The 26,690-nt window shown below is 49.1% G+C and overlaps 1 protein-coding gene and 1 long non-coding RNA gene across 2 annotated transcripts in view; both read right to left on the bottom strand.

The window, feature by feature from the left end:
- The window catches only part of LOC146395873 (uncharacterized), a 979,457-nt gene that overhangs the window by 827,866 nt on the left and 124,901 nt on the right, over positions 1-26,690 (bottom strand). The gene's annotated exons all lie outside the window — the stretch shown is intronic.
- Positions 14,431-16,335, bottom strand: ADRB3 (adrenoceptor beta 3). The gene is given in 2 exon segments (NM_001099927.1): positions 14,431-14,458; positions 15,140-16,335. Coding segments are annotated over 2 exon segments (1,224 nt in total).

Here is a 26,690-nt window from a genome sequence, read left to right as displayed (position 1 = left end):
GTTGCTGTGGCTGTGACACAGGCCGGCGGCTACAGCTCCAATTAGACCCCTAGCCTAGGAATCTCCATATGCTGTGGGTGCAGCCCTAGAAAAGACAAAAAAAAAAAAAAAAAAAAAAAATCTGCTCTTATCAAGGTCAAGAATGACAGACTCTTCCTGCTGTCAAATCTAATGGCATATTCTCACTCCTCCCTTTATTTGATGCTTCAACAGCATGGGACACAACTGACTACTTCCTCCTTAAAACACTTTCTTCCCGTTGCATCCAGGACACTATTTTTTTCTCAGGGCCACACCCGCAGCACATGGAGGTTCCCAGTCTGTCCTACACCACAGCCACAGCAACGCCAGATCCAAGCCGTGTCTGTGACCTTCATCACAGCTCACGGCAACACCGGATCTTCAACCCACTTCTAGAGACCAAGATGGAAACTGCATCCTCATGGATGCTAGTCAAATGTGTTTCCACGGAGCCACGACGGGAATTCCTGAGTTTCCTTCTATTTCTTTCAGTTTTTTTTTTTTTTTCTTTTTCTTTTTAGGGCTGCACCCATGGCATATGGAAGTTCCTGGCTGGGAGAGGTTGAATCGGAGCTACAGCTGCCGACCTACGCAGCACAGCAACTCAGGATCTGAGCCACATCTGCAGTCTACAACACAGCTCACAACAATGCCGGAACCTTAACCCGCTGAACAAGGCCAGGGATTGAACCCTCATGCTTCATGGATACTAGTTGCATTCTTAAACCTCTGAGCCACAACAGAAACCCCTGGTTCCTTCTACTTCTGACCTCTAAATGTTAGACTGCTCCCGTGCTAAGTCCTCTGAATTCTGTTTGTTTGTTTTTCTTGCCTGGAGTTTATTTTTTTCCAGCTTTATGGAGATGTAATTGATATGTGTACATTGCGTCAGTTTGGGGTGTGCAACGTGTCGATTTGACACCCTCTGAATTCTTCTCTATCTGTGGTCACCCTGCAGATGAGTTCATCCACCTCCATGAGCGTAAACACTCTTCTGTCAAACTTGTTGGACTGCACCCCACAGGCCTGCAAGCCCTGCACTTGCCCCACCTCAAGACCTCAAGAAAGAACCCAGAGTCAGTGACAGAGACATCAGTAGTATAATGGATGGGGGAGTTTTCATGTCTGAGGCAAGATCCTGGAGTGACTACCCACTGTGTGCGGTCAATAGTGGGCAGGACAAAGCAGTAGTCTTTGCTCCCAGGCTATAGGGAGGTGACCAGTTGAGGGGTGGAAAGGGAGATTGACATCCAGTTGGCTCATTTGTTACCAGGGAAACCAGCAGCCAAGCACTCCCCTCACTGACCCTTTGATAACCTATCCTAGTGGAGATGGTTCTGATCTAAAGATTAGAACAATTGCAGCAAGTACATAAGCATTTACTGATTAGGTTCTGTGATTAAGAGGGGAGTTCAGTCAGGTAATTAGGGTGTAGGTGAGGCAGGGACTGGTGGATCAGGGGAGGTACAGAGAGCAAGAGAGCAGCCATCTTTGGTGGCCTGACCACATTATATCCAAGTTCAGCTTCTTTCGGAACTTCTGATTGGAAATCCAAATACCTACTTTATAGTCCAAATAAATCATTAATAGACTTTTCAGGACTTCCTGCTGTGGCACAATGGGATCAGTGGCCTCCTAGGAGCACTGAGACGCATGTTCGATCCCCCACCTGGCACAGTGGGCTAAGGATCTGGTGTTGCTGCAACTGTGGCTTAGGTCGTGACTGTGGCTCAGATCTGATCCCTGGCCTGGGAGCTCGATATGCCTTGGGGCAGCCAAAAAAAAATCATTAATAGACTTTTCAAATTTAATTTGCCCAGAAACTAATTCATATCCTCCCATCATTCCCCACTGCCCCCAACTTAGTAAGTGTGGCAAGTCCATTCTGCTGAGGTTCTCAGGCCAAAACTCTTGGTCCCAGCCCCAGCTTCTCTCTTTTTCTCTTCTACCATACATCCAAGCTATAGGCCAACCCTGTCAGTTTTACTTTGTAACATATTTAGAGCCTGTTCACTGGATAAAAATGTACTGCTAGGAGGGACGGATGCCGGGGATGAGCAGAGGGTAGTTTGTGTTTGATGGGTCACAGAGAGTACAGTCTTTTAAAATGGTGGCTCAGGAGTTCCCGTCGTGGCTCAGCTGTTAATGGACCCAACTAGTGTCCATGAGGATGCTGATTCGATCCCTGGCCTTGCTCAGTGGGTTAAGGATCTGGCATTGCTGTGAGCTGTGTTGTAGGTCTCAGATTCGGCTTGGATCCTGAGTTGTTGTAGCTGTGGCATAGGCAGGCACCTACAGGTCTGATTCAACCCCTAGCTTGGGAACCTCCATACACCTCGTGTGCAGCCCTAAAAAGACCCCCACTGAAAAAATAGTGGTTCATCAGGTTAAGGATCTGGTATTGTCACTGCTGTGTCTCTGACTACTGCTATGGCTCGGGTTGGATCCCTGGCCTGGGACTTTCCACATGCTGCAGGCAAGCCCCCCAGAAAGGCCAGGGTGGGTGTTCTTTGTTTCTTTTTCTTTTGGTCTTTTTGCCTTTTTTTTCTAGAGCCGCTCCCTCAGCATATGGAGGTTCCCAGGCTAGGGGTCTAATTGGAGCTGTAGCCGCCAGCCAACGCCAGAGCCACAGCAACACGGAATCTGAGCTTCATCTGCAACCTACACCACAGCTCACGGCAACGCTGGATCCTTAACCCACTGAGCAAGGCCAGGGATCGAACCCTCAACCTCATGGTTCCCAGATGGATTAGTTAACCACTGAGCCACAACGGGATCTCCAGGGTGGTTGTTCTTTAGTGAATTAAAGAATGGGTGGAGGAGTTTCCATCATGGCTCAATGGTTAACGAATCCAACTAGGAATCATGAGGTTGCAGGTTTGACCTCTGGCCTCACTCAGTGGGTTATGGATCCAGCATTGCCGTCAGCTGTGGTGTAGGGAGCAGACTCGGCTTGGATCTGGTGTTGCTGTGGCTGTGGTGTAGGCCAGCGCCTGCAGCTCTGATTAGACCCCTAGCCTGGGAACCTCCATATGCTGCAGGTGCAGCACTAGAAAAGACAAAAAGCAAAAAACAAAAACAAAAACAATGAGTGGTTGGAGCAATGAGATCCTGCTGTGTAACTTTGGGAACTCTGTCTAGTCACTTATGATGGAACATGTAATGTGAGAAAAAAGAATGTGTACATATATGTGTAACTGGGTCACCATGCTGTACAGTAGGAAAAAAAAAGGGTAAAAAAAAAAATCTTACCCCAGGGAAAAAAAGAGTGGTTGGAATAAGATTGTATAGGGGAGGGGAATGTTGAGAAATCAGGCTGTGAAGGCAGGAACTTACCATACCCATTTAATGCCAGGCCTTATGTAAAAGGGTCTGCACCCTACCACCAACATTTCAGAAAACCACTGAATAATTTTAGGAAAGAGAATGACACTGTCAGATTTATATTTCAGAAAAATCCCTTTGGGGGCTTGTGGAAAATGAACTGGAGGGGAGCCAGAAGTAGGCAAGAAGGCCAAGTGAAGACTATTTTTGTTAATTCAGTTAAGAAGTGATGAAGCCCTGAGATATGGCTGTGGCGAGCGGGTAAGCTTGCCAGATGTCCTCCATAAAAATCCCAGGCACCAGATGAAGACTGGAGGTTGTGAGAAATAACTGCTTAATTTAAACAATCTCTTATGTATCAGTAATAATGTTCACTTACTTTGCCCACCTTTTCTACATTTTTCTTTCTTTCTTTTTTTTTGAGGAACAGGTCTTTTTCCTTTTTTTTTTTTTGCCTTTTCTAGGGCTGCACTCGTGGCATATGGAGGTTCCCAGGCTAGGGGTCCAATCAGAGCTGTAGACACCGGCCTACGCCAGAGCCACAGCAATGCAGGATCCTTAACCCACTGAGCAAGGCCAGGGACCGAACCTGCAACCTCATGGTTCCTAGTCGGATTCATTAACCACCAAGCCACGACGGGAACTCCATGAAACAGGTCTTTTTCATTACAACTTGCAAGACATGTTAAAGGAAAGAAAAGTCAAAGTTTTTTTTAAAAAAATTGGGAGTTCCTGTTGTGGCTCAGCAGGTTAAGAACCCAACTAGTATCCATGAGGATGCCTGTTCAATCCCGGGCCTCACCCAGCAAGTTAAGCATCTGGCATTGCCTCAAGCTGCGGCATAAGTTGTGGATGCAGCTCAGATCTGGCATTGCTGTGGCTGTGGGGTACGACGGCAACTGTACCTCCGATTTGACCCCTAGCCTGGGAACTTCCATATGCCGCTGATGCAGCACTAAAAAGACAAAAAAAGGAGTTCCCGTTGTAGCTCAGTTGAAATGAAACTGACTGGTATCCATGAGGATTTGGGTTCAATCCCTGGCCTTGCTCAGTGGGTTAAGGATCCAGCGTTGTCATGAGCTGTGGTGTAGGTTGCAGACACGGCTTGGATCTGGTATTGCTGTGGCTGTGGTGTAGGCCAGTGGCTACAGCTCTGATTCAGCCCCTAGCCTGGGAACCTCCATATGCCGCAGGCACGGCCCTAAAAAAATATACAAAAAAAAAAGTTCATCCAACAAGGTCAGAATTGCAATACCAGAACACCAGTCAAACCAGCTAGCCAGCAGCCATACCAAGGGGGTGGGCATGGGGGTGGGTTAGAGGGCAAGAACTTGTTTGCTCCTAAGATTAGTTCTTCCCTCTGAGTCTTTTTTAATTTTTTTTTTTTTTGGTTTTCAGGACCACATGTATAGCATGTGGAAGTTCCCAGGCTAGGGGTCCAATCAGAGCTGCAGCTGCCAGCCTATGGCAACACTGGATCCTTAACCCACTGAACGAGGCCAGGGATCGAACCCAAATCCTCATGGATACCAGTAAGTTTCGTTACTGCTGAGCCACAACGGGAACTCTTTCCCTCTGCATCTCGATGGTGCTGGAAGGAAATGTCTGCTCTCAGCCCCTATGTTTCTCCTTCCCCCAGAATGGTAAGAATTTCTCCATTGGCAAAGCAGATGTCTGTGGCTCTTGGGAAGTGTCCCAACGTCAGTTAAATTCAGACTTGGGCCCAAGGGGAGCCCCCACAGGAAGAGCCCTCTTACGTGGTCCAATGTCTGGAAGAGGAAACAAACAGAGATGCCTTGGGTGGCACTGAGCTGATGAGAAATGCTAGCATTCCCAGTGCTCTCTTCTCTGGGAGGACATGACCCATCCCCTGTCCCCTCTGGGAAAACCAACAGCAGAAGCCATGATGCTTCATTGTGTTTCTTGCAGAAGAGACTTTGGGAAATGTATTTGCTGTACCTTTGTGTTGTAAAGTGTGGCTCCTAGTAGCAGCTCAAAAAGAAAACTGTAGCTTGATGGGTTCTAAATCTTTAGCTCCTACTTTTCTTTTTTTTGTCCTTTTAGGGCTGCACCTGAGGCACATGGAGGTTCCCAGGCTAGGGGTCAAATTGGAGTTGTAGCTGCCTGTCTACGCCACAACAACGTGGGATCCAAGCCGTGTCTGTGACCTACACCACAGCTCATGGCAACACCAGATCCTTAACCCACTGAACAAGGCCAAGTATCGAACCCGAGTCCTCATGGATACTAGCACAGTTCCTTAACAGCTATAGCTCCTGCTTTTCTTAAAAGGTGGAGGAGGTGGGGGGCAAGGAATCATAGACTAACTGGTTATTCCCTCAGGAGTGAAGGATAGAGGCTGAGACCCTGTTCCTGGACCAGGCAGGCAAGAGTTTCCCAGAGTCCTTTGGAGATTAGTAGACCATGGCAGATCCTGACACCTTCCTGAGCTTGTGGTTCCATTGTACTTTTGGTTTCTGATAGAAAATCTTTAAGAATAGGACCAGAGGAGTTCCTGTTGTGGTGTCATGGGATCAGCACCATCTTGGGAGCACTGGGACGTGGGTTTGATCCCCTACCAGGTACAGTGGGTTAAGGATCCGGCTGTGGCTTAGGTTGAGACTGTGGCTCTGATCTGATCCCTGGCCCAGGAACTCCCTATGCCGCAAAGCGGCCAAAAAACAAAACAAAAACAACAACAACAACAACAAAAACAGGACCAGAGAGGGACTGTTAGAGCAGCCTGAGGCAGAATTGTGAGGTAAGTTTCTATTGTGTCACAAATTACCACAGAGCTGCTCAGAACAACACACATTTATTCTCTCAGTTTCCTCAGGTCAGGAGTCTGGGTCTTCTGCTTGGGGTCCACCAGGCTGTGATGACAATGTTGGCCAGGGCCGCAGTCTCACCTGAACCCCAGAGTCCTCTTCCAGAATGACTCAGTTTCCATTTCTGTGTGGCTGTAGAAATCATGGTGACTGCTGCCTCAAGACTAGTGGGGCTGTCTCTGACCTTCTTTGAAAAGGCTCACCTGCTTAGGTCAGGACTACCCAGATAGCCTCCCTTTCTTTTTTCTTTTTTTCTTTTTTAGGGCCACACCTGCAGCTTTTGGAAGTTCCCAGTCTAAAGGTAAAATCGGAGTTGCAGCTGCCAGCCACAGCCACAGCAACTCAGGATCCGAGCTGGATCGGCAACCTACACCACAGTTCACAGCAATGCCAGATCCTTAACCCACTGAGCAAGGCCAGGGATCGAACACTAGTCAGGTTCTTAACCTGCTGAGCCACAATGAGAACTCCTAACCTCCCTTTCTATTAACTTAATTGATTGGGGACCTTAATTCCACTCCAAAATCCCTTCCTCTCAGCCATAGAATATAACATAATCACAGGAGTAATATCATTGCCATTTTCTATTTGTTGGAAGCAAATTGCAGGCCCTTCCCGAATTCAAGGAGAGGGGGTTGTCCAAGGACATGTGTCCTTGGAGGTCATCTCAGAATTCTGCCTACCCCAGAGTCCAAGAGCCAACAAGAATTGTCTTGTGCCTCAGCAGGTTAAGGATCCTGCCTGCATTGTCAGTGCTGTGGCTTGGGTTCGATCCCTGGCCAGGGAACTTCCGCATGCTGAGGGTATAGCCAAAAAAGGAAAAAGAAAACAAAACAAAAAAATCTCCAAGAGCTTCTGGAGAGAATAACCCCTCCCTGAGGAGGGACTGGAGTGGATGGTAATCTCATGAGACCAGAATGCTTAGTTAACGGGTTCACAAGTATCTCTCACTGAGGTGGGTTGTGCAGTGGTCCCCAAAAGATACATCCACCAGAACCTCAGGATGTGACCTTATTTGGGAAAGGGTCTTTGCAGATAAAGCAAAGATCTCTTTTTTTTCCTTTTTAGGGCAGCAGAAGTTCCCAGGCTAGGGACTGAATTGGAGCTACAGCTGCCAGCCTTCGCCACAGCCACAGCAACGCCGGATCCAAGCTGCATCTGTGATCTACATCGAAGCTCACGGCAACGCCAAGTCCTTAACCCACTGAGCGAGGCCAGGGATCAAACCCACATCTTCATGGATACTAATCGGGTTCTTAACCTGCTGAGTCACAATGAAAACTCCAAAGGATCTTGAGATACAAGAGCATGCTCGATTAGAATGGGCCCCCAATTGAAATGCAATCTGCCTCTTACAAAGACAAGACTTTAGAAGAGACAGAAAAGGAGAAGACACACATGGGAAATTGAAGACAGAGGTAGAGATCAGAGTGATGTGTCTATAAGTCAAGGAAAGCCAGAATGCTAGAGCCACCAGAGGCTAGGAAAGGGGCAGGAACCCGTTCTCCTTCAGAGCCTCCAGAAGGAACCAGCCAATAGACACTTTGATTTTGGACTTCAGGACAGTTTCAGAAGAAATATCCATTGTTTTAAGCCACCAAATTTGTGGTCATTTGTTGGGCCCATCTTGGGAAACCAGTGCATTCACTGATCATTGTCCCCGTGTGAATCAATGTCAAGAGAATGGACTTGGTGACCACAGATGTGATACAAACACAGACTCTGCAGAGATGCCAGTTCCCAGAGGTCAGAGTTGCCCTAGAGATACCAAAGCAAGGCAGCTTTTTAAGCCAAGACACCTTCATAACAGAAAGTACGCAGATTCCCATTCACTGACACCCTCTTGCTGCCGCCTTTCACTGATGAATGTTTGATTCAGCTGCTGTTAAAAAAAAAAAAAAAAAGCCATTCCCGTCGTGGTGCACTGGTTAACGGATCCGACTAGGAACCGTGAGGTTGTGGGTTCGATCCCCGGCCTTGCTCAATGGGTTAAGGATCTGGCGTTGCTGTGAGCTGTGGTGTAGATCACAGATGCAGCTCGGATCTGGCATTGCTGTGGCTCTGGTATAGGCCAGTGGCTGCACCTCCACTTAGACCCCTAGCCTGGGAACCTCCATATGCCGCGGGAGTGGCCCTAGAAATGGCAAAAAGCAAAAAAAAAAAAAAGACTGGAGTTCCCATTGTAGCTCAGCAGGTTAAGACCCAACTACTACCCATGAGGATTCGGGTTTGATTCCTGGCCTTGCTCAGTGGGTTAAGGATCCAGTGTTGCCACAAGCTATGGCAAATGTTGCAGATGCAGCTCGGATCTGACATTGCCAGAGCTGTGGCTGTGACATAAATCGGCAGCTGCAGTTCCAATTAGACCCCTAACCTGGGAACTTCCATATCCTGTGGGTGCAGCCCTAAAAAGAAAAAAAAAAAAAAAGACTAAAACAACTAGCTTAAGCAAGCTAAAAATTTCTTTCTTTTTCATGTAAGAGTCTTAAACATAAACAGTGCAGGAACGAAACGGTGACTTCACACTTTGGGACACACAGGCTCCACCTGTCTGGTTCTTCTACCATCAATACATGCTTGCCATCTCATGACCCAGCATGGCTGCTTCAGTTCTTATCATGACACCTGCATTCTAGGCAGCTGGAAGGGGAGAAGTGGACATGGCGACACACTCTTTCCCTTTAAGACCCAAAAGTGCACACTTCATTCTGCTAAAACTTAGTTGTGTAGCCACAATGAGCTGCAGGTGAGGCAGTGATGTGTCTTTAAGGAGGCCATGTGCCCAGCTAAAACTTAGGGGTTCTGTTACTCAAGGAGTAAGGGAAGAATGGAGAATGAAGAGCAACTTCTGCCCACAGGAGACAACAAACACAAGGTCTGACTTCATGAATCGCCTCTGAAATCTGGGCCCAGGTAGCTGGGAGAAAAGGCTTGGAAAGGGAAATCCAGGAATGCGTAGCACTTCCCACCACCCTTCTGATTGATTATTGGATGAAACAGCAGGAATAAGCCTTGAGAATGTGGGTTTGAAACAGCAGGAATAAGATGAGCATGGAGGGAGTTCCTATTATGGTTCAGCGCTAACAAATCTGACTAGTATTCATGGAGGATGTGTGATTGATCCCTGGCCTCACTCAGTGGGTTAAGGATCCGGCGTTGCAGTGAGCTGTGGCTTGGGTTGCAGACGTGGCTGGTATCCCGGGTTGCTGTGGCTGTGGTGTAGACTGGTGGCTACTACTCCGATTTGACCCCTAGCCTGGGAACTTCCACATGCCATGGGTGAGGCCCTAAAAAGCAAAAAATCAAAAAACAACAACAGCAAAAAAGATGAGCATGGAATATCTGGAGTAGTAGCATTCCTCTGCCCCCTCATACCTCTGTTTTGGGTTGAATTGCATCCTGCTAAAAGATGTGTTGAAGTCCTAACCTCCAAAACTTGTGACTTTGACCTTATTTGGAAATAGAGTCTTTGCGTATGTAATCAAGTTAAAATGAAGTCCTAGGGAATGAAGTTGGGCCCTGGTCCAATGGCTGGTATTCTTATAAGAGGAGGGAAATTTGGACACAGACACGTAAGGGGAGAGGACCACACAAAGATGGAGGCAGAAGTTGCAAGAGTTCCTACCGTGGCATAGAGGGTTAAGGATCCAGCTTGTCTCTGTGGAGGGACTGTTTCCATCCCTGGCCAGACACAGTGGGTTAAGGATCCGGTGTTGCTACTGTTGTGGGGTAGGTCCCGGCTGTGGCTTGGATTTGATCCCTGGCCTAGGAATTTTGATTATTATTTTTTATTTGTTTATTTTTCTTTAATTTTTTAAAATTTATTTTTATTTTTTTTAATTACTCAAATGAATTTATCACGTCTGTAACCTGGGAATTTTTATATGCCACAGGCATGACGAAAAAATAAAAAAAAGTTGCTGATACAGCTACAAGCCAAGCAACACCAAGGATTGCCAGCAACCATCAGAAGCTACAAGAGGCAAAAAGTGATTCTAAGAGTTCCCATCATGGTTCGGTGGAAGTGAGTCTGACTAGCATCCATGAGGATGTGGGTTCGATCCCTGGCCTCACTCAGTGGGTTAAGGATCCGGTGTTGCCGTGAGCTGTGGTGTAGGTCGAAGATGCAGCTTGGATCTGACATTGCTGTGGCTGTGGCATAGGCCAGCAGCTGCAGCTCTGATTTGACCCCTTGCCTGGGAACTCCATATGCTACAAGTGTAGCCCTAAAAGCAAAAAAAAAAAAAAAAAAAAGTGATTCTCCCTACCAGTGCCTTCAGAGAGAGCATTACCCTTCCAATAGACTGGATTTTGGACTTCCAGCCTCTAGAACTGTAGGAATGATTTTTATTTTTGTGGTAATTTGTTATAGAAGGTGTAGCAAACTCATACCCCATCTCCCTCTTCTGGTTCCTTAGGGCTTCATTCTCATGAATGTACCACAAAGCACTGACATCTAGAAGTGCCTCTATTCTAAACCTTCTGTCTGTCCTTTTAAAAAAAACCAAACATTGTTTATTAGAGTTGATTTACAATGCAGTGTCAATTTCTTCTGTACAGTAAAGTGACCCCATCATTCACACACACACACATTCCTTTTCTTACATTATCTTCCATCATGGTCTGTTCCAGGAGATTGGATTTAGTTTCCTGTGCTGCACAGTAGAACCTCATTGCTTATCCATTCTAAATGTAATAATTTGCATCTATTAACCCCAAAGTCCCAGCCCATCCCTCTCCCTCCCCTATCATCATCCTTTTTTTTTTTTTTTTTTTTTTTTTTTTTTTTGCTTTTCAGGGCCACACTTGTGGCATATGGAAGTTCCCAGGCTAGGAGTCGAATCAGAGGTACAGCTGCCGGCATACACCACAGCCACAGCAACATCAGATCCTTAACCCACTGAGCGAGGCCAGGGATCGAACACGCATCCTCGTGGATACTAGTCAGATTCATTTCTGCTGAGCCACAATGGGAGCCCCCCCCCAACCCAGACCATCCTTAAAATGAACTCATTCTGGAGTTCCCGTCGTGGTGCAGTGGTTAACAAATCCGACTAGGAACCATGAGGTTGCGGGTTCGATCCCTGCCCTTGCTCTGTGGGTCAAGGTTCCGGCGTTGCCGTGAGCTGTGGTGTAGGTCGCAGACGCGGCTCGGATCCTGCGTTGCTGTGGCTCTGGCATAGGCTGGCAGCTACAGCTCTGATTCGACCCCTAGCCTGGAAATCTCCATATGCCGAAATCTCCATATGCCCAAGAAATGGCAAAAAGACAAAAAAAAAAAAAAAAAAAAAAAATGAACTCATTCTAAATATTGCAACCCAGTGATAGGGTGAACCAAACCATGACCAAAAGGTCAGGCACAGGCCAGACCAGGGTCTGAACATGAAAACAGAGCCCAAGAGAGAGGTGTACAATGACATGGATATAAAACCAGTGACATCAACCTGAGATGGGGATGAACTTAGGGAGGAAAGATAAGACAGGACACATCTACGGTGACCAAAGACAAGTGGGTCCAAGATCCAGGCTGCCGATGGAAGCCAGACTAAAAAGCAAGGACCAGAACCAGGGGACTTGAGTTTGGTCTGAGCTCCGTACTCTGATGACTCCACTTATACTGGAGGAGCCCTTTCAATTTCCAAAATCTTTTCACAGACCATCTCTCTCATCTGAGCCTCAAAACCAGTCTGCAGGAGCTGCATACAGTCATATAATCTCCATTTGATTCACAGGCAAACAGAGATACTGAGTGACTTTGCTCAGTGTGATTGATTGCGAGCAGGGAGTGTAGAGAAAAGAAAGTGAACCTCAGAGTCTGGTAGATGGTTAGAATCAGCACAACAAGCTCTTTGTGTTTTTTTTGGGTTTTTTTGTTTGTTTTTTTGGTTTGCTCCCTGGCTTGGGAACTTCCAAATGCTGTGGGTATGGCAAAAGAAAAGAAAAAAAAGACAGTAGGATACTTCCCTCCACCGAAAAGCCTAGTCACTCATTCCCTGCCTTCCAACTCAGCCCCCTTCTCCCTGTCACTACCCACCCCCAGTCAGGGTTGGGGTTCCACAGGTTCTTTGTTCTCATCGCTCAGTAAGACTTCACATCTCTGGGCTCAGAGGATGGTTGTTTGTCTTCCACAGGTCAAGTGCTCGGGCTGAGTGTTAGCTAGAGCAGCACGCTGGCCATCCAAGGATGTAAATCTCGTTCCAACACCTGGCCACAAGTTGCTGGAGCAATGATGGGAGAGGCTGGCTGCCTCTCTGTCTGTCAGATGCACTGGTGACAATTCACAGATGGGGTCCACGGCCCCAGTGTAAGTCTAAACACTGCAGAGGAGCCTGACAGCTGGCACGCGGGTACGTGTCGAACAGGACTCAAGCTGAATGAGCTCCTGGATAGCATTCAAGGACAGTTCTACAAACCAGAGCCCCCTTCCTCCCCAGAATCATTCTTCTCCCCAACACCCGCCCCCTGCCTAGGACTGACTGGGCAACTTCCCTCAGCGACGCTGGGAAAATATCCAGAGGTGGGGAGAGGAGGTCTTCTTATGAATCCTCAGGCTCAGAGGACACTTCCGTACCCACCAAGGGTTCCAAGGTTGAGTCCTTGCCGAGAAACCTTCCACAGCTCAGACACCAAAGATCCCACACAGCTCAGGGTTGAAAAGGAGAAAGTCATCTTTGGTATGCAAACATCCTAAGAAATAAAACCTGGAGTCCTAGACAAAAGAGAGCTGGCCAGGCCAGGTCCAGTTCACAGGGAACACCCATAAGTGGAAATCTACTGAGCTTATCCTTGGGGCAGAACAAAGTTTTATAACCCTGGAGCCCCTGAACTTAGCCAAGGCATTGTATGCCGCTGTCATCCAGCATGGTAAACTTTTGATGATTTACTGGCCATCCTGTAACTCAGCCCAAATAATGGTCTCTGCTCAGGGAGTTGAAATAAGAACTCACAAAATGACCCCAGGGCTTCCCATAGAAATTTTCTTTCCATAGGAAACTGCTTGATAAGGTTCATAAAAATTGGAATAAGGGAAAAAAAAAAAAGATTACCAACAAGCACAACCTTGTTACTCCAGTTTTACTTCCAGAGGATAACATAGACTGCCGCAGGCCAGGACAGGGAGTAAGAAGGTAGTGGTTATGGAAGGGATGGGAAATGTCAGAATATATTTATATAGCAAGTCATTTGCCCAACACAAGCAATGGTCTATGCCTCCAGACACACACACACACAGAGCACTGAACAAAACACTTTGCTGGTGGCAATTGGATCTTACGAATCCACCAGTGGCTTATAGCATGGGAGCTGGCATATACTAGATGCCCTGTTCCTGGCAACAGTAACTCCATCCTTCTGCAGTTCTCCGCTCAGTTCTGTGAACAGCATGGCTTCCAGGAATTTCAGAAAGGGGGGGGGGGGGTGACAGGAGTGTCAAAGGCTCAAATTCCCATCTCCTATGCCCAAACAGACTTTCCCTTTTTTGTTTCATGAGGATTGGGGAGAAAGAGGCAAGGATTAGTCTTAATTTATTGCCTCTGTCAAAAGCCAGCTCTAGGAAGGGAGAAAGTGGATTATGCAGAGAAAACAAATAGAGAGAAAAGAGAGCAACAGATAAGCTGCATTCAGCAATATTTATTCATTGGATGTCTAAAGGAAAAGAAGGGATCCATTCTAATGTTTCACCTTCCTATGAACCCACGAGTCCACCCCCCACCCCCCACCCCCCAAAAAACCTAAAGAAGTCCCTCTGACCAGACTGTGTGGTAGATCAGAGCTGTCCGGTGTCTAAAGTGAGGGAGGCTGGTGCTTAGAGAGCCATAGTGAGAAGGCCAGGAACAAAACCTCAAACCTCGATTTTTTTCTAGCTTTCTGTTCTCAGCCTGGGCCACCGGGCCTCCAGGATATGGAGTGGTTCTTCAGGGTCTGGGCAGCAGAATGATCGGAATGAGGGTGCTGTCTTTGCCCTAAGTACACAGCACACGAGCGAGCAAAGCCAGCCAGCTCTTTCAAGGGCAGCCGGGCACTCCAGCTGCTGAGGTAGGTAGTGGTGAAGTTCAAGGGTGGGGTTTAGACAACTTCTCTCAGAGAAAGAGAGGGAAAGGTTGGTGAAAAGCCACTTGGTAAGGAATTCCCCCTTCCCCTCCCATGCCCAGACTTCAGGTTTTGGAGAGCAGAGTTTTCCAGCTGAGAATCTCCACAGGGCTCATTCTGTACAAGGCCAGAGGCTTTCCAAAGGTTCTGGATCAACAGAGCTGTTTCTTCAAGGCCTAAAAAGTCCCCAGGAAGCCCTGAAAATGGAGATAAACTGAGGGCGCAGAGGGTTGGAACAGGGACATTAGGGGAAAATGGATCAAGGTCAGGGACTTTGGGAAGCACCTGCAGTTACACAGATGCTTCCGGGATTCACCCAGCCACAAAACCCAGTCCCAACGCCAGCCTGGCCCTGTTCCTAAGGGGGAGGAAAGTGCACTCACAGGTTTCTTACCCCGTCTAGTCTTCACCTTCAAGGTGAATTCTTACCTTAGCTGCTCTCAAGCCTTTCAAAGAAACCAGAGCTGAGCTCCAGGGCTTGAGGTGGGGGCAGGGGTGTTCTAGTCTTATCTGCAAGTCAAAGCCAGCCCAAGCCGTGGCCAGAAATCTGGGCAGAGAAAAAACTGAGCTAGAAGACCAAAACTCGAGCTGACCAGGCTGGCTGGAGCCTGGGGAACAGCGGCACCTTCCTGGTGCACCTTCGTTCCTGGGGTAAAGAACCACCCGCCAGGCCTCTTTTGCTTCAACCCCAAGGCAAGGTGGGTGGGATGCGGGAAAGGAAAGGGCCCTGGGCTCCACCTCGGTTCCCTACTCTGTGCCCGTCTTCTCTCAATTCAGAGACCCTCCCCAGCCCCACCTTCTCTACAGAACCCCAAACTCAAAAAGTTGACCAGAGGAGATACCGAATGCTTCCGGATACCTTCGCCTCAGTTACCTACTCGTTGAGCGGCGGGCTCTGCCTGGACTCGGCTGGGTGGGTCAGGGTCTCAGGGGCGCCGGAGGGAGCTCGGGGAGGGGAGGCGGCCGCGAGGTGCTCCTCGGGCCCGCAGCGGCACAGCAGGCGGCGAAAGGCGCTGCGAAAGTCTGGGCTGTGGCAGTAGATGAGCGGGTTGAACGCAGAGTTTGCATAGCCTAGCCAGTTAAGGGCGAGGAAAGCCGGGACGGGCACCAGAGAGGGGCCTCCGAGGGCGCGCACCACGTTGACCACAAAGAAGGGCAACCAGCAGAGAGTGAAGGTTCCCATGATGAGCCCCAAGGTGCAGAGGGCGCGGTGTTCCCTCAGAGGTAGAAGGCGCGCCGGCCGCCGGCCGTGGGAGGGCACCCCCGCGGGCGAGGGCCACGGCCGGCCCGGGGCTGGCGACTGAGAGCGAGACGGCGCCGGCGGAGACTCCTCTGGCGGGAAGCGGCTCAGCTCCCAGCGCAGCAAACGAAGCTGGCTCGTAGCCACCACGAAAACTCGCGCGTAGACAAAGAGCATCACCAGGAGCGGAAGGTAGAAGGAGACGGAGGAGGAGAGCAGCGCGTAGGGCATGTTGGAGGCGAAGGTGCAGCAGCTCGGATTGGAATGGCAACGCTGCGCTTCGGCGTCGGCCCCCACGCGCCACCATTTGCTCATGATAGGAGCGAACGACACGGCGGCGGACACGACCCACACCAGGACCACGGCTGCCCGGGCGCGGCGTTTAGTGACCAGCGCGCCGTAGCGCAGCGGGTTGGTCACGGCCAGGTAGCGGTCCACCGCGAGGGCGCACAGGGTTTCGATGCTGGCGGTCACACACAGCACGTCCACCGAGGTCCACAGCTCGCAACAAGTGGCGCCCAGGGGCCAGTGGCCCGTCAGCGCCAACGTGGTCCCCGGCGGCACTACCAGGAGCCCCACCACCAGGTCCGCTGTAGCCAGCGAAGTCACGAAGACGTTGGTCATGGTCTGGAGTCTCGGCGTCCGGGCGATGGCCACGATTACCAGCAGGTTGCCTCCCACGGTGGCCAGCACTGCCGGAGCCAACAGCGCCCCCGCTAGTGCCACCGCCCACGGCACCCCTGGCAGCCCACTCGTGTTGGCATTATTGGGTGCCAGGGTGGAGACATCTGGCCGAGGGGGCAGAGAGCTGTTCCCTTGAGGCCACGGAGCCATTCCCGCGTCGCGCGTGGGGCGGGAGGGAAAGAGGGAAGGGGTCCCCCTGCTCACTCGGCTCAGGAGAGGGGGTGGCGGGGCGTGGGAGCGATTCCCCCAGCCTGGGCCATCTTCCCTAGTAGACTGGCTTGAAAACTCAGCCTCCCCCCACCCCAACTCCCTGGGTGCCATCGCTGGGGAGGGGGTGGGAGGAGGAGTGGCGGCCCTTAAAGGGGCAGCAGCCGATAGTTTCAATGTGCGGCGTCCGAGAGAGAAATGGGGGTTGGGGAGGGGTGCGAGATGGAGGCCCGACTTCTCCATTAGCCACATCCGGAGTAAGATATGTAAAAGTCAGTCGGGCCGTGTCTTCTCTGCCATAGTGTGCCCACTCCTGCCATGACCAGCTCCACACGTAGCGCAGCGACTTTGGGTCACCCTGGTTTTCTGGAACTCAGCATCAATTTTCGGATGGCAGCAACTGTAGCGAAAAAGAATGAAGAGCCCCTAGACCCTTGACCGTGTCAGAGGAAAAGGTAACCCACCCCGAGTCCCCGTTGTGGCACAGCCGAAACGAACCCGGCTAGTACCCATGAGGACGTGGGTTCGATTCCTGGCCTTGCTCAGTGGGTCAGTGAGCTGTGGTGTAGGTCGAAGATGCGGCTCAGATCTGGTGTGGCTGTGGCTGTGCCTGTGGCAGACAGACGTAGTTCCAATGCCACCCCTAGCCTGGGAACTTCCATATGCTGCCCTAAAGAGAAAAAAAAAAAAAAAGAAAGAAAGAAAGAAAGAAAAAATAAGTTAACCCTCTCAAGGCAAGCAAATCGACCGGCATTACCCCTCATCTACTTAAGTGCCCCCTCAAGTTACTGTAAGTTAAGTCAGAGAGGGCAACCAGCTTCTTTCCTCTTCTCTCAAGCCCTTCCAGTGGGATCTGGCTCCTTCTCATCTATTCACTTACTTTCCCTGTCACTCTGGTTTTCTATGTTTTTGTTTCGTTTTTTCCTTTTCAGCTACTGGAAAAATCTTTCATTTTTCAGGATTCTTTATCATTGCCTGCTCATTTGGATTTGACCTCAGGTAGCCTGGGACACTGAGAGTTTCACTTTCTCTGTCTTCCCCATCCCACATTGCCCCCTCCACACACCTTAACACCTAGAAAACTTCTAGATGGGCCCCTTTTCTTGAAACCTTTCTGTTGTGAAGATAAAAATGAATGGGTTCGAGGTTGTGGATTATCCACCATCACCCCTCAACTTGCCACAAATCTTCTACCACTGTGGCAAAGTGTTCTCTCTACTTCTTTGAAGATTTTTGTTCTTGAACTTTTTTTTTCTTTTTTAGGGTCACACCCGTGGCATATGGAAGTTCCTAGGTTAGAGGTCACATGGGAGCTGCAGCTGCTGGCCTACACCCCAGCCCCAGCAACACAGGATCCAAGCCGCACCTGTGACCTACACTGCAGCTGTGGCAATGCCAGATCCTTAACCCACTGAGCCAGGCCAGGGATCAAACCCGCATCCTCATGCGTTCTTAACCCACTGAGCCACAACAGGAACTCCAAGATTTTATTCTTGAACTTTCAAAAATTAGAAAACATTGAGTTGAGGAATCCACAGGTTGCGGCTTGGAGTGTGTGGAACCATAGATTTGGTATCTTAATGCCTCTTGAAGTCTCTCCTATATCACATTAGAGGGTCCCTTTATCTGAAGAAGTCCAGAGCCCCCCTCCCTCCCCCTTCCCCCACCCAGACTGAAGGCTGGTTCTCCAGCCAAGCTCTCCCACTTCTTCCAAGTTCCTCTCAAACTGGGTGTAGGGCTGTGAGGCTGCCAAACAGGCCCCTGGGTTCAAGGTGAAGGGCAGGAAGATATGATACCTTTATTAAGTCCTATCAGAACCTGATCCTTGAGCTCCTCCCCTGAAACAATGAGACAAAAGGGGTAAAAATTATAACGGAAAATGCCTCTAGGGCCATGCCTTAGCTAGTCTCCTTTGAACAGCTCTGTATTTCAAAAGAACCCTGTAGAGTCCCTGGTCTAAGCAATCCCTCTGGGAGGCTGAGCCAGGGGCTGGGAGTTAGAGAGACTGGAGGAGAAGTGAGGACCTAAAATTATCCCCAAGGAAGAAGAACCAGTTTGGTCTCCCAGGGACCCAGCAGCTCACTCTCAAGCAGGGTTGGTCAGTGGCTCCAAGCAAACACTTCCCATGCCTGTGCTGTACCCCAAGCAGGCCTTCGGATCCATGGAACTGCATGGAGGTGCTTGGGCATGGCCTCTTGCTGATCACCAGGGAGGTCACTCCCAAGCTGGGTTTTGCAACACCCGAGTGTCACCACTTATCTCAAAGGGGTGTTGTAAGATTCTCAAAGAGTAATCTCTACAACAAATACATGTCATTCAGCAGGGTTTTTTTTCTTCAGAACATCAGAGTTGGGGGGTGGGAGAGGGGTTACCAGGAAGTCAAGGAGCTTCAAAGGCTGTCGCCTTGGGAGTTCCCGCTGTGGCTCTGTGGTAATGAATCCAACTAGTATCTCCGAGGATGCTGGTTTGATTCCTGGCCTCTCTCAACAGGTTAAGGATCTGGCGTTGCCCCGAGCTGTGGTGTAGGTCGAAGACAAGCTTCAGATCCTGAGTTGCTGTTGGCTGTGGTATAGGCCGGCAGCTACAGCTCCAATTCAACCCGTAGCCTGGGAACTTCCACGTGCCGTGGGTGCAGCCCTAAAAAAAGGCCGTTGCTTTAGGGGTGACCTTGTTATTCTGAAGAAGTGTGTAAAAATGTTTATGTTTCCAAAAAGACAAGATTTCCCAAGCTGCCTGAGTGTGCCTGCATTTGGAAAAGGATTAGGCCGATAACCAAAGGCAATTGTGAGGAGAGGAATTCTGGCCCCTGTTAGTGAAGGCTTTGATGAGCCAGCAGAGAGCAGGGCTCCAGCACCTGGGGGCCTGGCCAGCTTCCTTCTTTGCCCTGGCCCATCCCATCCCCTCTCCGCTTACACACACACCCCTTCCCCCCTCTTCTTTGGGGCTGACAGGGGGAAGGAGGTCCCTCCTTTTCTACTTTGGTCTGCAGTAGGTCTACTTTGCCATGCTTTTGTGTTTCTTTTTTTTTCTTTTTAAGACCACACCTACAGCATATGGACTTTCCCAAGCTAGGGGTCAAATCAGAGCTGCAGCTGCTGGCTTACACCACAGCCACAGCAACACCAAATTTGAGCCAAATCTGCAAACTATACCACAGCTCTTAACACTGGAGCCTCAACCCACTGAGAGAGGCCAGGGATGGAAGCCGCATCCTCATGGACACTATGTCAGGTTCTTGTTTCGCTTAACTTAACCATAGATACGTGTGACCTTTCCAGACCAATATCCAAAAGCTTCCCATTTTTAGTATTCCATTGTAGGGATAGGCCATAATCTAGGAAACCAGTTACTAATGGACATCTGATTTACCTCCAACCTTTCCTAAAAGATGACATGGCCATGAATCACTTGGAATCATGTCATTTCCCATGTGTGTAAGTATATTTGTAGAATAAATTGCTATAGAATCGCTATGTCATGAGAAATATCCATTTGCAAATTTAAAAGATATTGCCACATTTCCCCTCCAGGCTATATGTACCCGAATGCCCTCTTCACATCAAGTGACCTGTAGCTCTGGGAAGTCCTTCTGATGATGGGCCCCAGAGCAGTTAGCACTGTGGGTGCATCAAGGCCATGCAACTGTGGCTAGGCGCCCACATTGCCCAGACAGAGCTTTACCCCGACCCTGGGCCACCAGACGACCTCTGATCTGTGTCCTTGGAGGCAGGCTGTGAATATGGGCCTCAGAATTTACCGAGTTCAGGCCCCCAGGCTGCCACTGTTTATGCGTTCAGGCTCCAAGGAGGCAGGTCATCCAGTTGGGTCAGGGCCCAGTCGTGTGATGGACTGTGATTTAGAAAATGTGGGTGGCGGTGGGGCCAGAGAGACAGAAGCTCTAAGAGCGGATATCTTCTCCTTCCCTTGCTGGGTGGAGCTTGGGGTTGGTCCTCTATTATGACCCGGTTCATGCGTGCGTGTGTCTGTGTGCGTGTTTATGTGACAGGGTAGAAGGAAGCCCAGCTCAGGGGACTGAGCCTTGCACTTTTTCCAAGACCAAGACTCTGTGTTAAAGTTTTCCCCTCTGTCCTGTCTCCTTCTTGTCACCATCCATTCAGTTCTGTTTTCTTTTTCTTTTTTTGGCCACAATCGTGACATTTGGAATTCCCAGGCCAGGGATCAGATCAGAGCCACAGTTGTGACCTACACACAGCTGCAGCAACACTGGATGCTTTATTTTTATTTTTATTATATATATATAATATGTCTTTTTATATATATAATATTATATATATATAATATATTATATATATATATATATGTCTTTTTGCCTTTTCTAGGGCCGCTTCTGCGGCATATGGAGGTTCCCAGGCTAGGGGTCTAATCAGAGCTGTTGCTGCTGCCTACACCACAGCCACAGCAACGCGGGATCCAAGCCGTATCTGCGAGCTACACCACAGCTCACAGCAATGCCGGATCCTTAACCCACTGAGCAAGGACAGGGATCAAACACGCAACCTCATGGTTCCTAGTTGGATTCGTTAACCACTGTGCCATGATGGGAACTCCAGCACTGGATGCTTTAACCCACATGCCAGGCCGGGGATTGAACCCGCATCCTGGCACTGCAGAGACACTTCAGATCCCTTTGTGCCACAGCAGGACCTCCTGGTTTTTTCGTTGTTTGTTTTTGTTTTTTTGCTACACCTGAGGCATATGGAAGTTCCAAGCTAGGGAGCGAATCCATGCCACAGCAGTGACACAAACTGCTGTAATGACAAGCCAGATCCTTAGCCTGCTGAACCACCCGGGGAACTCCAGCCCCTTTCTTTCATTGAAGAAAGGATCCGGTGTTGCTCTGAGCCACTGCATAGGCCACAGATGTGGCTCAGATCCGGCATTGCTGTGGCTGTGGTGAAGACCAGTGGCTACAGCTCCATTTCCACCCCAAGCCTGGAAACTTCCATGTGCTGCGGGTGCGGCCTTAAAAAGAAAAAAGAAAAAAAAAAAAAAAAAAAAAAGATGGAGCCAGGAGCTTTCTTGAATGGAAAGAAGGAGGAACCTGAGCCCCCCACACCCTCTTGGACGGCCAAAGCCCATCACAAAAGAATCCAGTCTGGGAGTGGTCAAGGTCCTGACGCCAGGGGAGAGGCTGTGGCAGGGGGCAAAAAAGCGTTTCCTGTTTTTGAAGAAGTCATGGATGGGAAACAGCCGCCTTTTTTTTTTTTTTTTTGAACATCCCAAAGGGAGGGAAGGCATTTTTCTTCAATAAGAGAAGATGAGGAGGAGGAGGGGAAAGAGAAATCCTCGGTTTTGCCCAGCGTGGTCCTCACAGGAGGGCCTTGCTGGTGGGGATTCTGGCAGGGCATGGGCGGGGGTGGGGGGGTGGGGGGGATGGCTCGCCGGGCACTTTCCTCTCTCTGTCAGTCCCCACGTCAGGCTTCCTGATACAGAGGTGACTAGGACCAGCCGCTGCCCCCATGCAGGGGGCTTCCCACCCCATAGAGGGAGTTGGGGTTTGCTTTGTTCCCTAGAAACAGCCTTGGGCACAGGGCAGCTTTGTCCCATGGTGGAGAAGGGAAAGCAAGCAAGGAAGGGCATCCCTTGGGGAAATCAAGGTGACATCTTGAGGATAGCCTACTGTACCTTTAACCCAGCTCCCCACCCCCCACCCCCCACCCCCCCAGCAGACAGCTCCTTCCCACTACCATTGTGACAATTGCATTTACCTTTCAGTCCTCTCAATCTTGGTCACATGGTCACACCTCCTGCCTCTCTTGTGCCTGAGCCTGTCCCCAGCAGTCCTGGGCTCCTGAGAAAATGCTGCTTCATGGATGCTCTGCAAGATACGGGCAGCAGGAGGAGACTGGGGTGATTGTGTCTCCTTTACACATCGTGCTATTAGGATTTAATAGGGGACTGTTTGGGGTCACAAGGGACATGGGGTAATGAAGTTGGGCAGGGAAGCCAGTTTGCCTGGGTCCCCAGCCTGGAGAACAGTTGACTGGCAACTTGTTCTACCTTCTCTGCTGGACAAGGATTTGGGGGCTGAGGGCAGGGAGGTGGACATGCAGGGAGGGCTGGGAACTGGCAACCAGTCGTTTAACACTGACCTCTGCTTCCTGGAAGTTGGATTGCCCCCTGGTCCTGCAAGGAGATGAAAGGTTTAATCCAGTGGTGAGGGAGGATGTAGGAGAAGAATGGGCAAAGGAAGGGTGGGATTCTGAGCTGCAGATCAGGGTGGGGCCAGGCTCCACCCAGAGCAGGAAGATGGCTTTGTTTGCAGGGGTACAGTTTATCTGTGGCCCCAAAATGAGGAGGTCCTGGAAGGGGTGGGGAACAGGGAGGCAAGGAAGAAAAGAATGTAAACAGTGCTGGGAATGTCAGCTCTCTCCTGGGAGGTGGGGGCAGTGGAAAAGACAGCAACGGGTTTCTAAAGAGCACCTTCCCTCCTTGGCATCTGGACCCCATCAAAACATTCTCAGTGATGCCATGGACACTCAAGGTCCGGGGCTCTTGTGGCTCTCAGGGCCCTATCAGGACCACAAAGTATCAAAGAAATGGCATTATAAAGGAAAAGAGTCCTTGCTAAGGGCAGGGTGGGCCTCCTCCATTCCTTCATTCCCAACTCAGGAAGGAGGAGGAGGAGCCAGTGAACCAATTGCAATCTATTTCACAAGGTGCTGAGTTAGGATCTGGGGACATCATTTTTGGGGACCAGTTGGAGAAATGCTCACATTCTTTGCTTAGCCACCCATCCAGGATGCCAAGGCAGAAGCTCAGATGGGAGAGCTCTCACACACTGGCACACACAGATAGGCACAAGTGTATATCGCAAACACACACACACACACACACACACACACACACAGATAAGTATACCCCGTCATCAGACTCCCAAAATGTGTGATGCATACACACAACAACAGAAACTCAGACACTCAGACGAACACCCTCCTGCCACCAGAGAGTCATCATGATCACATACGAAGTCATGTGCACCAAGCCCCAGTCCACCTACCACGGAGGCAAGCACACACCCCCACACCCAAGCCCAGAGCCTGCTCCACATAGACATGCTCCAGATGTTGAGCTGGGAAGGAAATGGCAAACCTCAAGGCTGCAGAAAGCTTCACCCCCTTGCAGAAGCGGAACCGGGTCAGAGGCCGGCACACTTGGCTGCATCTCTCAGCACTCATCTCTCAGTAGTGGTGCTAATGGCACAGAACTGCAGGTCCTGGGTCTGTCGTGGGAAAGTCCTTTTCAAGCATGAAAGGCAGAGCAGCTTAAATTAAACCCAGCACCAGCCCTGCTTGCTCAGAGGGAACAAGTCCCTGGCTAACCAGCTCTCTACATTGCCTTATCGTTCATCCCAGGACAGTCCTTTTTTTGGAAGAGGATGGCTGAGAAAGAATGCCTGCCCTCTTGTGCTGATTCCTCATTCATCAGTCAGCACTTACTGTATACAGCCCTGTGCTGGGCACCAGACATGGTGCTGGGAGACCCCAAGAGGTATTAGAGATGATGGCCCGCTTCAGAGTCCATTCCAGTGGGTGGGACTTAAACCCAACAAAAGAAGTTCCAGTTGAAAAGGGCAGAGGGAGGGCAGTGAACATGAGTGATACGGGGATTCCGAGGAAGAAGAAATCACTTCCAGATGAGGCTGGTCAGAAAAGCTCATGAAGGAGTTCCTGTTGTGGCGCAGTGGTTAACGAATCCGACTAGGAACCATGAGGTTGCGGGTTCGGTCCCTGCGCTTGCTCAGTGGGTTAACGATCCGGCGTTGCCGTGAGCTGTGGTGTAGGTTGCAGACGCAGCTCGGAACCCACGTTGCTGTGGCTCTGGCGTAGGCCAGAAACTACAGCTCTGATTAGACCCCTAGCGTGGGAACCTCCATATGCCCTGGGAGTGGCCCAAGAAATGGCAAAAAGACCAAAAAAAAAAAAAAAAAAAAAAGAAAGAAAGAAAAAAAGAAAAGCTCATGAATATGGGGATTGGAGTTGAGTGTGAACAAGTGATCAGGACTTGGAACGGCACAGAAAAGTGAAAACTGGAGTTCCTGCTGTGGCGCACTGGGATGGGCAATGCTCCAGAGGGAGCACTGGGATGCAGGTTCGATTCCCCAGCCCAGCACAGTGGGTTAAGGATCCAGCATTGCTGTAGCTGTGGCTTAGGTCGCCACCGAGGCACAGATCTGATTCCTGGCCCAGGAACTCCATATGCCACATGGTGGCCAAAAAAGGAAAAAAAAAAAAAAATCATTAATAGAAAATCAGCAAAGAAGAAAAGATTCAAATCACTAAAATAAGAAATGAAAGAAGGGGGAGTTCCCGTCGTGTCGCAGCAGAAACGAATCCTACTAGGAACCACGAGATTGAGGGTTCACTCCCTGGCCTCGCTCAGTGGGTTGAGGATCCTGTGTTGCCATGAGCTGTGGTGTAGGTTGCAGACGTGGCTCAGATCTGGTGTTGCTGTGGCTGTGGTGTAGACCAGCAGCTGTAGCTCCGATTGGACCCCTAGCCTGGGAACCTCCATATGCCACAGGTGCGGCCCTGAAAAGACAAAAAGACCAAAAAAAAAAAAAAAAAGAATGAATGAAATGAAAGAAATGACCTTACTACCTAATATACAGAAATAAAAAGGATTATAAAAGAATAATATGAACACTAGATAACAGAACAACACCAACAAAATGGATAATCTAGATGAAACGGGAAATTTTCTAGAAACAAATTCCTACTAAAATGAATTCAAGAAGAAATAGAAAATCTGAATAAATCTATAGCAAATAGATTCGATCAGTAATCAAAACCTCTATGCAACAGGAAATTTCCATGAGGTCCAGTGGGTTAAACAACCTGGCAATGCTGCAGCTGAGGCTCAGATTCCATCCCTGGCCCAGGAACATCCATATTCCATGGTACAGCCACTTAAAAAAAAAAAGTAGACAGGTAAAATTACCTCTGCTCATAGATGGCATGATCTTATATGTAAAGAATTCACGTCAAAGAATTATTAGAGCTAATAAGTGAACAGCAAAGTTGTTGGATACAAAATCGACACACACAAAACATTAGTTATGGAGTTCCCATTGAGGCTCAGCAGTAACAAAACCTACTAGTACGCATGAGGGCATGGATTCGATCCCTGGCCTTGCTCAAGTAGTTAAGAATCTGGTGTTCCTGTGAACTGGGGTGTAGGTCACAGATGTGGCTAGAATCTGGCATTGCTGTGGCTATGGTTGTGGCCTGCAGCTGCAGCCCCAGTTCTACCCCTAGCCTGGGAACTTCCATATGCTGCAGGTGCAGCCCTAAGAAGAAAAAAAAATTAAAGAAAGCAAAAGACTTGTACATTGAAAACTACAAAACACTGCTGAAAGAAATTAATGAAAAAATGGAAAAACATCCCATGTTGCCAGACTGAAAAACTTACTATTATTAGGATAACGATACAACCCAAAACAATATACAGACTCAATGCAATCCATATCAAAATCCCAATGATGCTTTTTGCAGAGATGGAAAAACTCATCTTAAAATTTATATGAGAGGAGTTCCCATTGTGGCTCCGTGGAAACAAATATGACTAGCATCCATGAGGACACAGATGCGATCCCTGGCCTTGCTCAGTGGGTTAAGCATTTGATGTCGTCGTGAGCTGTGGTGTAGGCTACAGATGTGGCATTGCTGTGGCTGAGGTGTAGGTCAGTGGCTACAGATCCTATTCGACCCCTAGCCTGGGAACCTCCATATGCCATGGGTGCAGCCCTAAAAAGACCAAAAGAAAAAAAAAAATTGTATGAGGAATGTGCTTTGCGGCTCCACATACAAACCTGACTAGTATCCATGAGGATGTGAGTTTGATCCCGGGCCTTGATCTGTGGGTTAAGGATTCAGTGTTGCTGTGGCTATGATGTAGGCTGGCAGCTGCGACTCCAATTCAACCCCTAGCCCAGGAACTTCTGTATGCCATGGGTGTGCCCTTAAAAAAAAAAAAATGGTGCTGGGAAAACTAGATATCCACCTACAAAACACAAAGTTGGACCTTTACCTTATACCTGTTAAAATCAAACACAAATGGAGACCATACTTGAAAATTCTCTGGGCAGACAAAACTTGTTTAGTCATATAAGCAAAGCTTAATTTAGCTTATTTTGCAAGATAAGCAAAACTAACTTGACCTGGAGCACTTCTTGGTTATGCCTTCGGGAAACTCAGACTCTTCCCCTAAATTGACATGAAGTAACCAATAACCAATCCCTTACCATTTAAGAAAATTCTAGTATTATAAGCAATCAC

This window comes from Sus scrofa, chromosome 15 (genome assembly GCF_054392235.1).
Source record: "Sus scrofa isolate SSC_HxYL_T2T_F1_AM1 chromosome 15, Sscrofa_HxYL_maternal_Yorkshire_Landrace_v2.0, whole genome shotgun sequence".
Taxonomy (NCBI): Eukaryota; Metazoa; Chordata; class Mammalia; order Artiodactyla; family Suidae; genus Sus; species Sus scrofa.
Note: the sequence above shows the minus strand (reverse complement) of the source record. Positions and strands in the feature narration are given on the sequence as shown.